At 33.1% G+C, this 12138-nt stretch overlaps 1 protein-coding gene across 2 annotated transcripts in view; it reads right to left on the bottom strand.

Annotated features, from left to right (window-relative positions):
* LIN28B (lin-28 homolog B) overlaps positions 1-12138 on the bottom strand; it is a 143302-nt gene that overhangs the window by 43619 nt on the left and 87545 nt on the right. For both annotated transcript variants that reach the window (XM_009205754.4, XM_021937645.2), the window contains exon 4: positions 10111-10295. In XM_009205754.4, coding sequence (XP_009204018.2) covers positions 10111-10295 — 185 coding nt within the window. The remainder of the gene's footprint in view (positions 1-10110; positions 10296-12138) is intronic.

Genomic DNA, 12138 nt, shown 5'->3' with positions numbered 1-12138 from the left:
TGGCAGAGGGTGATGAGAATGGCACATTGTCTGCCCGGTCTGAACAGAGGTCACAGCAGGGAGAGCATCTGCTAAGATAATGTGAATGAAGGAAACAACTATAATTGCCTCATTAAGAGATCCCTGGCCAAATAATCACAAGAAGAAAGGACTTGGATAACCATCCTAAAATTAGGCTATAATAAAGAAACTTGGGATAGAATTAAAAATACAGAAGAATTAAGAAGACTTGGGTATTCTATCGGTTTTACTAATTTCCTTAGTCACCATATGGATAACTGAAAATTTGGATGCAATAGTTCAGTTATTCAACTCGAGCCTTTGCCAGTCATTAGTAGGAAATACAAGATGCAAATTCACAGCTGTCCAGGATACAAACAAATGTAAAATAAAGAGTTGTGGGGAATTTCTTACGGGGATCAAAATAGAGAAACTAAGAAGGGATATCTACTGATCTACAGTTCGGAATTACAATGAAAAAAAGCACACAACTAAAAGACATAAGGAACATTTTAAAGGGGAAAGACAAAATTTAAAAGAGCAGTCTCAAAAAGGCAAAGGAGAAAAATGAATAAATTGTCTCTGCCTAATCAATTTACCTTCTTTTACTTTCCACCTCCATCTTTTACAACTACTTTTTTCCCAAAAGTCAACATTGTACAATTACAACTAAATCCTCAGTCACTTCATATTACCATATGTATATATTTTATGAAACAGTGTTGATAAATTAAATATTTCATAGTAAAAGCTGAAGTAAATATTTTCCCAATTTATATTTAAATTAAGTATACAAACACACACAAGACTAAAATGTACTGATATTGTGACAAACTATTTTTACATTTCCCAATATTTTGAAGGTAAGCTATGTGAACTTAATTTGTATTATGCAGCTAAAATTTATTACTATATAAATAGTACCTTGAAGTAAATTATAGTTATTAAACTTTTCTGATTCCAACAAACACAATAAAATTAGCTTGTTATAACCATAAGCCAGGTTTAAAATAAGCAAACTATTTGATGACTTTGATGTTTTGCACCCAAAATGTGCTGGCTAATTTTTCCATTCCATTTGCCATTCCAGTCTTTAAACTGCCTTAATCTCCTGCCCTCAGATGTTGACCTTGTAAGAATAGGGGTCATAGGTCAGAATAGACAGACCTCAAAGGATCTGGACTATCAATTCATGCCTGAAAGATTTCTCTGCCACAATAGGAACCTACTAAACAGCAAATTCCTAAATCTAATCACACAAGTATCAGGGTGAAACAGTTATTTATTGGAATTCGTTGATCTACATTTCAAACATCTCTATCATCTAAAAAGCATTTTTATTTTTATTTTGGGAACAGAATCTGGGATATAATACATATAAAATGTAAAATCATTGACATGATTTTTACAGTAAAACAGATATTCTTTAATAAAATGACACCATAAACCTAAACATGGGTTTTTTTCTGTTTTTAGGAATGCTATGGAGATTTCAAAAATATAATACTAGATTTCCCAAGCATAAAGTACCTGGAAAAATGTCAAATTATACCACTGAGATAATGACTGGAAGAGGTTATATTGCTGTAGAGGTGGGTGGGAGTAGGGCAGAATTACCACTAGTTAAGTTTTCAGCTTATTTGCCCTAAAACTGAATGAGGACAATAAATAAATATTTTTCTGTTTAATAAACAAATGTGAATTTACAGCACCTCAATAAGGAAGCCTATTAATCCCAAAAACAAAAACTTCATGGCTACTAAAACTTTCTTGCAAATTTAAAGAATTTGAGGCCACAAAATTATGGCTCTGCAAAAATAACTTTACTATCATACATCTCCACTTTTTTTTTAAAAAAAAGGCAAGTTAACTCGTGAGCTAAGAATGAATCAGACATAATTGGTTTCTGTTTCTGTTCACCTTGGTCCTTCTGATCATAAATGATAAATACACTATGATGTACCATTTTAGTACTGATTACAAGGAATGTTAAATTTCACAATCAATTTTTAAATCTAAATAAGGAGCATCTTAAAAATGATAAATTAATGAATTCTTCTAATATGATCAAAGTAAAGAAATTCTCCATGCTTCCAAGGCAAAAGTAGTCAAACATCTTTTTCTTTTAACAGTCTATTAGCCTTCTTTCTAAACAAAATATATTACCACTTTAACTCATGTAGAAAATCAAAAAGCTTACTCATACTAATGTAGTTATAAAAACTAAATATTGAACAAAATGAAATAAAAGCAGTAGAATGTTTGTATTATTTTCTAAGTTATTTTTAAAAACTCAAGTCAACATTATTACGAATAACACTTCTTGGAATATGTGGTTGGGTCAAAATATATGGAAGGTTAAGAAGAACACAAAAGATAGTCATTACACTAAAAAAATTGGAATTAAAAAAGGAGGTAAAAAAAGACACCATACACAGTTAAAAAATAAAGCTATATGTATACACCCAATATACATACTACATATCCATGCACTTTGTGTTCTTTAAAATTATACACATTTTTATTCACCAAGTATTGAGTATAAACATTTAAACTATATATAAAAAAAATTTCCAGACCAGTCATTTTAGTCTAAATCCTTTTTACATATTTAACATATCTGTTAATATAAACTAAAATTGTATACTTAATTCTATACTACAGGCTGACATGATTATTTCATATAAATAATAGAAATCAACTGTGGCAAAGAAAATAATTCTACCACCCTCACCCACAATTTCATTATGTTGGAAGTCACTCACTTCTTTTTCTTCATAGTAAATTGTATTTGTAAAGAGAACAAAAGGTCCCAAGTATAGGCTAGTTTTATAGAAGAAATATAATGTTTCTTAATGTTTTATTAACAATCTTCACTTTATCATAAAGACAGCTATATAGAGTTTGTTAAGTTTCTTTACTCTTTTTGTAATGAACATAAGAAAAACTAAATAGAAAAAATAAATCTTAAATTATTTCATTTGAAATGTTAAGAAAACTTTTCAAATGTGGAGGATTTAAAATAACGCAATATTTACTACCTTGTGTAACTAGACAGTAGTAAGTGGACACTAAATTAAGCAGAATTTTAAAAGAGAATAAAATAATCCCATTTTCGTTTATAAACAGTCTACTAATAATTAAAGTGGAATCTTCAAAATTATTTTACTTTTTTTTGCCACAGGAAGTAAGTCTTCACAAAACATGATTCTACATTATATACAAATATCCAGAATTGAACAAATAATTTCTCAAGTGATGAAATCATATTTGGAATTTGTTAAACGTATTAATTCCATGTAATCAAAACTTCAAAATTTCAATTTTTAACCAAAAATGACAGAAACTGAACTTTCTAATCTAAAAATATTTCAAGAAAAAGGATATTCTTTTCAATAAATGATGTGTGAACAATTCATATTACACATGGCAGAAATGAACCTCTACCTAGGCCTTACACTTTATATAAAAACTAACTCTAAATGGATCATTGATGTAAACAGAAATGTAAAGATTGATAAATCGTCTTCAAAAACTTTTGTTCCATAAAAGATATTTAAGAGATTGAAACGACAAGCCACAGACGGGGTGAAAATATCTGCAAATCATGTATCTGGCAAAAAACTTTGTATCCACAATACATACAAAGAGTTCTTAAAGTACAATAAGAGAACACACAACCCACTAAAAAATGGGCAAAAGATATGAAGAAACAGTTTGTCAGAGAGTATATGAGGATGACACAAAAATAAATAAAAAGATGCTTAATATCAGTAGCTATCAGGGAAATGAAAATTAAAACCATGATGACGTAGCACCACGCGACTAACAGAATGTCTAAAAAAAAAATTTTTTTTTTTTTTGAGACAGGGTCTTGCTTTCACCCTGGCTAGAGTGCAGTGCCTGATCATGGCCCGCTGCATCTTTGACCTCTCAGGCTCAAGTGATCCTCCCATCTCAGTGCAAGTAGCTGGGACTACAGGGGTGCACCACCATGTCCAGCTAATTTTTTTACTTTTTGCAGTGACAGGGTTTCTCCGTGTTGCCCAGGCTGGGTTCAAACTTCTGGGTTCAAGCAATTCACTGGCCTTGGCCTCCCAAAGTGCTGGTGTTAAAAGGCGTGAGCCACCACACGGGGTCAAAATTTGTAAAAACTGGCAATACCAACTGCTGGCAAACATGGGAGGCAGCTGGAATGCTCACATACCGGTGGTGGGAATGCAAAAGAAAATAATTATTCTGGAAAACAATTTGGCAGTTTTTTATAAAGTTAAACATACATATATGACCTTATTATGCAGCAATCCCACTCCAAAACTGAAAACAAATCTTCACACGTGTGCATAAATGTTTATGGCTGTTCTATTCAAAATGGTCACAACTGGACACCACTCAAATGTCCTTCAATAGATGAATAAGTAAACAGTGTTATAGCTATAAAACGGAATACTATTCAGCAAAAAAGTGAACTACTGATACACTCAACAGCTTGGATGAATTTCAAAGATATTATGCTGAGTGAAAAAATGCAATTTCAAAAGGTTACACACTGTATGACTCCACTTACATGTCATTCAAAAAAACACAAAACTACAGTGAAAGAATAGGTCAGTGGCTGCCAGGGGTTATAGGTGGGGAAGGGGTAACCATTATAGATTAGAGGGAGTCTTTTTGGGGCAATAAACTTTCTGAATCTGGATTATGGTACTGACTACAGGGATGTATATGTATGTTAAAATTCATTTAACTGAATACCAAAAGAAAAAAAGTCAATTTTTCTCTTTGGGAGGCTGAGGTGGGTGGATTATGAGGTCAGGAGATCGAGACCATCCTGGCTAACATGGGGAAACCCAGTCTCCACTAAAAAAACACAAAAAATTAGCCGAGCGTGGTGGCGGGTGCCTGTGGTCCTGGCTACTCAGGAGGCTGAGACAGGAGAATGCCATGAACCCGGGAGGCAGAGCTTGCAGTGAGCTGAGATCGCACCACTGCACTCCAGTCTGGGTGACAGAGCCAGACTCTGTCTCAAAACAAAAAAAACAAAAAAACAAAAAAACAAAACAACAACAACAACAAAAACAGAAAAAAGTCAATTTTACTATATGACAATTTAATATTATGTATATATTTATATACAGAAATATACCAATGCTTACTTCCAAATTTAATATAAATTAACTGGAATTCTGGCTTTCTGGTACATCAGCAGACCAAATCAATTATTTAATTCATTATTTTAAATATTTTGTAGCTATAAGGTCAGTATGAAAGTATCTTATACCAGTAACAAAGTACCCAAAAAATGATGAGGACCCATCAAAAGGACACAGAAACCAGCCTGAAGGGGCTCCTACTGGTCAAATCTGGGAAATTTGAGCAGTAGAATAAATAATGATGGTTACAGATTATAACTTCCAGAGAAATGCAGAAATCCATGGTTCAGACTAATAATAAAAATTTAAGTTTGATGGTGAATGGGATATTTACATAGTCTTAAAATATCTCCCCACAAAATGCTTATTAAAAAAGGGAAAAGAAGCCACTTTAAATATGTAAGGTGGGCATACATGTTTGGTGGCCATACCATTTTTCCCACCTTTTTGTATTCTAAAAATTTTCATAATAAAAGTCAAAAATAAAATAAAATAGAAGGAAATAAAAATAATCACAGGAAGTGTTAGGGAAAAAACAGTGTAACAGAAGTTAATCCAAGAGGCAGGGTGCAGCAGTTCACACCTGCAATCCAAGTGCTTTGGGAGGTTGAGGCGGGCAAATCACTGAGGTCAGGGATTCGAGACCAGCCTGGTCAACATGGTGAAAACCCATCTCTATTAAAAACACAAAATTAGCCAGGCATAGTGGTGCACACCTCTAGTCCCAGCTACTTGGGAGGCTGAGGCAGGAGAATTGCTTGAACCCAGGAGGCAGAGGTTGCAGTGAGCCTAGATCACGCCACTGCACTCCAGACTGGGCGACAAGAGCAAAACTCTGTCTCAAAAAAAAAAAAAAAAAGAAAGAAAGAAGAAATTAATTCAAGAGCCTGTTCTTTGAAATATAATACATTATCTTATCAAGAAAAAATAGCAATAGGAAGTAACTAGAGAATCAGAATATTTCATAAGAGTTTTAAGGCTGCTTCACGTAATTGTACTAATAAACATAAAATCTGGATCAAAGCACAATTTTATTCTCATTACTAAAATTGTCTCAGGAAATAACCATGAAATAAATCAAAAAAGTTATCAAAGATCTTCGAAGTTTTTTAAACATTTGGGGAGCAAATCATGCTTTGGTAACTGTTCCAGCCATCAGCTGACAAAGATCCATCTCTTGCTACCACACTGTCAAATCTTGTTTTTTCATGGTGTCAGTTTCTATGCAGGAGTCTCTATGTTTACGGAATATTATATTGTACGTTGCCTCTACATCATTTTTTAAAAACAAGCAGCACATGGAAAATTGGAATTGCTAATCCTATTGACAAAAATTATGGACACCCTTAGCTTAACAGAAAGTTGGAAATTATTAGATATTAAGTGTGTCAAAGCTTTAATCACAATAAGACACACAGTAAGAGTAAGCGGTTGGAGCAGTTATTCACTTCTGACCACCATCACCTCGTACCTTGCCAGATCAGTAACTCAACTACAATTCTTTGACTCTACTGCAACCCACACCCCTTGTGCTTACTTATCACCTTTTCAATGTCTTCACTCTTTATACCGTTTACATTCTATCATCCATCATTACATTTGCTGCTCTGCATACATCTCCAGTGCCCTTTGTCATTCTCAACTAGGAAAAACCCCAACTCTAGTTAAATCATTTTAATGACTATTTCACAGCTATGGCCATGAAGTCAACAATGGCTGGAGAAAGAACACAATCTTCATGCCCACTATTCTTATGTGGGTCTTTGGTACAGCCTGAAATTCTACCTCTTTTCTATAATATGTTCATTCTTCTATTTTATACGTCTTTCTCGTTAAATTTCCAAACCTACTCTTCTACCATTACTCTCAGTTGATGACTGTGCTTCAAATTCAAAAAAAAAAACAGCATAAAAAAGAGAAATCTCGCCTTATCCTACCTTCATATCTATCTACCACCTGCATCTGTGTCCATAAGCTATGCCTTTCCTCCAGGTTTGTAAGAATGAACTTTCTGTTATCACATGACCAGCTCCTCCAGTTGTGCTTTAAATCCCAATACTGTCACCCACTCAAGGAAATCACTCCAGTAATTGTTCTCCTCTCTCCTGCATGTTCAATCTTTCCTTGGCACTAGACCATTCCTATGAACATATAAACATGTTGTAAGTTCTTCCATTTAGCTACTGCTTTGTTTCTCTCCTCCCATTTATTAAAGAAACACTTCTCAAAAGATTGTATGTACTTGCTGTCTCTGTTTCCTGTTTTCATTCTCTGTATTGAATACAACCCACGAAGGCTTTCACCCCCACCAGTCCACTGAGCCCGTTCTTGTCAACTTCAGACCTCAATAATGACTTTCATGTTGCCAAGTGGTCAAGTTTCAGTGGTTATCTTCTTACTTGATCATTTCACCATCAGCACCATTTAACGCACCTGATACCCTTTCTTGAAATATTTTCTTTCCCTGACTTCTGGGACAATATTCTATCTTGATTTCCCTCCTATTTCCCACCTTCTTACTTAGTGCCCTTTGCTGTTCCTCCCTCTTCTTGACTCTTAAATGCTGGAGTGCCCCAGGGCTTAGTCCTCTTCTTGCCTGTGTATACTCACTGTGATGGTGATCTTATTTCCTCTTGCAGCTGTAAATATCATCTTTTTGCTAAATGTTGTCAATTGTTTAACGCCAGTGCTGGAACTCTATATAGTGCATCCATCTGCCTAATATACATTTTCACTTGGATGCGCATTATGTATCTCCAATTAAATGTCTGAAACTATACTTTTGATTTCCTGCTCCTTCTATAGGTTTCCCGTCTTGATAAATCTCCATCTTTCCTGTTGTATAAGTCAAAAAACCTTGGAGTCACCCTGGACTCTTCTCCTCTGGTAGTCCACATCTAATCAATCCATCAGTAAATTACATGGTCTCTTCCTTCAAAACATATTGGAATTTTCATTCACCACTTCTACTGCTACTACTTGTCCAAACCACCACTATCTCTTTTCTGTATTATTGGAACTGCTTCTTTACTGGTCTTTCAGCTTCTATCCTTGCCTCTCCACACTGTGTTGTCATCACAGTTGCCAGAATGATACTCTAGAGTAAATCAGATCATGTTACTTTTCGACTTAAAATTTCCCAATGACTTCCTATTTTCTCTAGGATCAAAGTCCTTACAATGGTTGACAAGATCCAATATGAAAAAATGTCCTGCTATCTTATGCTTCAAATCTCAACCTCCACTATTCTCCCTCTCATACTGATTCTAACCCAGAATTGGAAAGTAAAGCATTCTAGAACTACTTTGTTAAAGATTTTACCTAAAAGACATCGAAAAATAAAGGACTGTTTTATTTTACTTTGCTTTACTTGTACATATTTAAGTATGTATACAGGTATTATCTCCATGGGAGCAGAAAACCACTTTAATAGCTAAGTGTATCATTAAACTTTCACACATATTCATGGACTTCCTTTTGTACAAAATGAGCTCCTAAAAATGTCTATGAAAATGGAATTTATTGTCTCACTGATTTTTAAACCAATAGGAAAATATGAAATAGGCAACAAGTGCTACAGAGATAACTGGTTACCAATTTGGAGAGAAAAGAAAAGCTAGAAATTTACAGTCCTTTCTTCAAGAGCAAATTAGATTACAAAGAGAAGAGACACTTAAGTGTAAAATATAAATTAACTAAAATAATATTAAAAATATAAATGAATGTAGTATATTTTTAATTTTGTAGTTCGGAAAATGAGATAGCAATCAAAGTCAGATAACATCAAGGAGAGAGTCACAGACTTGTCTGTAAAAAATTCAAAACTTCAAAATACTTTTTAAAAAAACTATCATTAAAGCTAAAATATATTTTACAAGCTAAAAAAATTCTTATTTTGTATTTGAGAAAAAAGATTCATATCCTAAATATATCAAGAGAACTTAGAAATCTATTAACAAATGAACATCTCAACAGAAAATGGTCAATGGACAAGCAATGTACAATTCTTGGAAGAAAAAATAAAAATGAAAACATATAAAATATATTCAACCTCCAAAGTAATCAAATAATGTAAAAACAAACAAATAATGAGCTGCATCTCTAACCTATGTAACTGGAAAAGGTTTAAAAAACGACAACATTCAATGAGCTGTCTGACTTTCAGAGGTGTTACATACTGGCCCACTAATCATTTCTGGAGAGCAGTTTAGAAATAGGTATCGAAATTTTTAAAATACATATTTTTTTGATCCAGACTTTTCACTATTAAGTATTTACCCTAAAGATACAATCAGAGAACTTTTCAAAAATGTACATCTAAGAGTTCCCACAGTGGTATTATTGATCAATTCAAAATACAAGATAAATATCCATTAATATATTATTATTTATATTTTGCTACATTCATATAGTAAAATTTATGAAGTGATAACAATTGACATGAAATATTCTATAATATACTATTAGGTGAAAAAAATTACAAGTTTCAAAATACGATATATAATTCCTACCTCTAATTAGGATTTCAAGTGATTTTTTTCCTCTTTATGGTTTTTTTATATTACTTGGACTTTCTATATGTGAGCTGTCTTTTAAAAACAGACAAAACAATAGGTATATTTTCATTGAAAAAAGCGGTGAGGTGTTGGCAAATTCTGGGTGTAAAAAGGGACACCTCTGTCTACTGGGAACTTCAACTCCTCAACTGTTGTCTCAGAACAGTCTGGTGGAAAAGGTGGTCAAGGGACTATTCAGTGCTTAAGGCTGAAGGCTCAGTTCAGTACATTCTGTAGATAATTCAAATCGCAAGATAGTCTATATTTCTGATATTTAATATATTCTACATGATGGTGGTTTCCTTTGGCTAGACGATATAAAATGCAGTAAGATGAAAACATTTTCAGAAATCCTTTCCAAATACAATAAACTGATAAATTAACAAAGTAAAAATGATTACCTATCTCCCTTTGGTTTTCTTTTCTGTAGTGTCTTCCCTTTGGGTCTTCTTTCACTTCCTAAACAGGGGATCCCACCAGGTCCTGTTACCCGTATTGATTCAAGGCCTTTGGAAGATTTTTTAAATGTGAATTCCACTGGTTCTCCTTCTTTTAGGCTTCTAAATCCTTCCATGAATAGTTTGCTCTGTAAAGAGCAGAAGAGGGTAGGGGAGAGAAAGAGAGATCAAAATTATTATTGCTTTATAAATTATCTCTATAATTTTAAGAAAGAAAGATACTCTGTTATACATTACAGAAGTATACAGTCTTAAGATCAGTGAAACACATACCATTTTAAAGTTTCTTTTCGCAATACTGGCAGTGGGAGAAAAAAATTTTTAAGGCAATTTGGCAGTACTTAGAAAAATTTAAATGTGCACATTCTTTGTCCCAGCAATTCCACAATTAATAATTCTACTACAGACATACACAAAGGCTCAAGAAGACACCACAGCACTGACTGGTAAAAAAAATTACATCTATCTGAATGTCTATCAATGGGAAATTGATTAAATAAATTATTAATATAATAGCACCATATAACATTATTAAGCCATTAAGAGACATTTTATTAGTTCTACATGTTCTAATGTAGAAAGATAAGCATGTAATACTGTTGAGTAAAAAAAAAAAAAAAAAGAGTTAAAGAACTGTGTCCACCATAATGCTATCTATGTAAAATTTTAATTTTGTTTATTTATTTTTGATATGGGATTCACTATGTTGCCCAAGTTGGTCTTGAACTTCTGAGATTTTGTAGCCTCAGCCTTCTAAGTAACTGAGATAACAGGCACATGCAGAGTCCAGCTAAAGTTTTTAAAAGATATATGTTTATTATATAGAGATGTGGTCTGAAACAACAGACACTAAAGAGTCGTTTTCTCCAGTCCTATTCTAGAAAGGTAGAAAAGTTTTCTGGTATATACATTACTGCATTGTTTGAGCTTTTTATAATTTGAAACGAAACCAGATTTCATATTTGAAAGATAGCTGATTTTTTGTAAAAACAACAATGTTCACCAATTACAAAATTGTTAACTTTGGTTTCAAATATTATTTGGCTATTTCAATCCTCTTTTCATTCAAAGTCAATGTGCCAATTCAAAATACACTAAAAATAATTCAATTAGTAGTTTTATTTTTTCAAATCCCTCTGTGTACATTTTACAGGAATAATTGAGAATATCATGTAGTTTTTAAAGACTCTTCTGAATTGCTGGGGCAACAGAAATAAAACATATGATGGTAGAAGTCCTTAGTTCAAGTCCAGTTCTTTAAATAAACTGCTATATTGCTTTGAATAAGCCATTTGCTATCTTTTTTGTTTATTTGTAAGTTCAAATGATTTGAGTTCTGAGTAACAACAAGACCATGAGAAAAAGGTTTCGTGGTCAAGTAAGTTTGTAAAACACTGTATGTTGTTTCTCTGTGAGAGACTCATGTTAGCATATTAAAGTCTCAGAAATGTTCTCACCTCCCCAACTCCCACGAAACTAAGAATCTTGTTTAACTCAGCAGTTTTTTGACCTAATTGATCCCAGAGCCCCTTCTTTAAGTACAGATGATGAACATACTTAGAAAAATACTGAACCAGAAAATCTTCACTTCTCCAAGTTCATGACTCTAAAGGCAACTAAATAATTACATGTAACCAAATTATTACATAGAACAAATAAAAACAAAACTTAAAAAATTCATTGCAAAACGAGACCATTCATTGTGAAAGCAAGACAGCCCATGAAAACAGGGTTATTAACCTGCTTCTAGTGCAGGTCACCTGACAGAGTGAAATCCTTCATGTGGAAGTCAGCAATTTGGCAGCACCTTTTCTGCTCTCTGACGAAATGTTGGGAGAAAAAAAAATCACAACTGCCTACATTCTTTAAAATAACGAAGTATTATTATTAAAGCTATTTTAACATTTCTAAAGCATCTTCTCATTTTTTTCCTAAGCTTTCTCTTCACTAATTATAAATAGTTATTTTGCT

The sequence above is a fragment of the Papio anubis genome, chromosome 6 (genome assembly GCF_008728515.1).
Source record: "Papio anubis isolate 15944 chromosome 6, Panubis1.0, whole genome shotgun sequence".
Taxonomy (NCBI): Eukaryota; Metazoa; Chordata; class Mammalia; order Primates; family Cercopithecidae; genus Papio; species Papio anubis.
The sequence above is the reverse complement of the archived record's forward strand: the minus strand, read 5'-3'. Positions and strand labels throughout refer to the sequence as shown.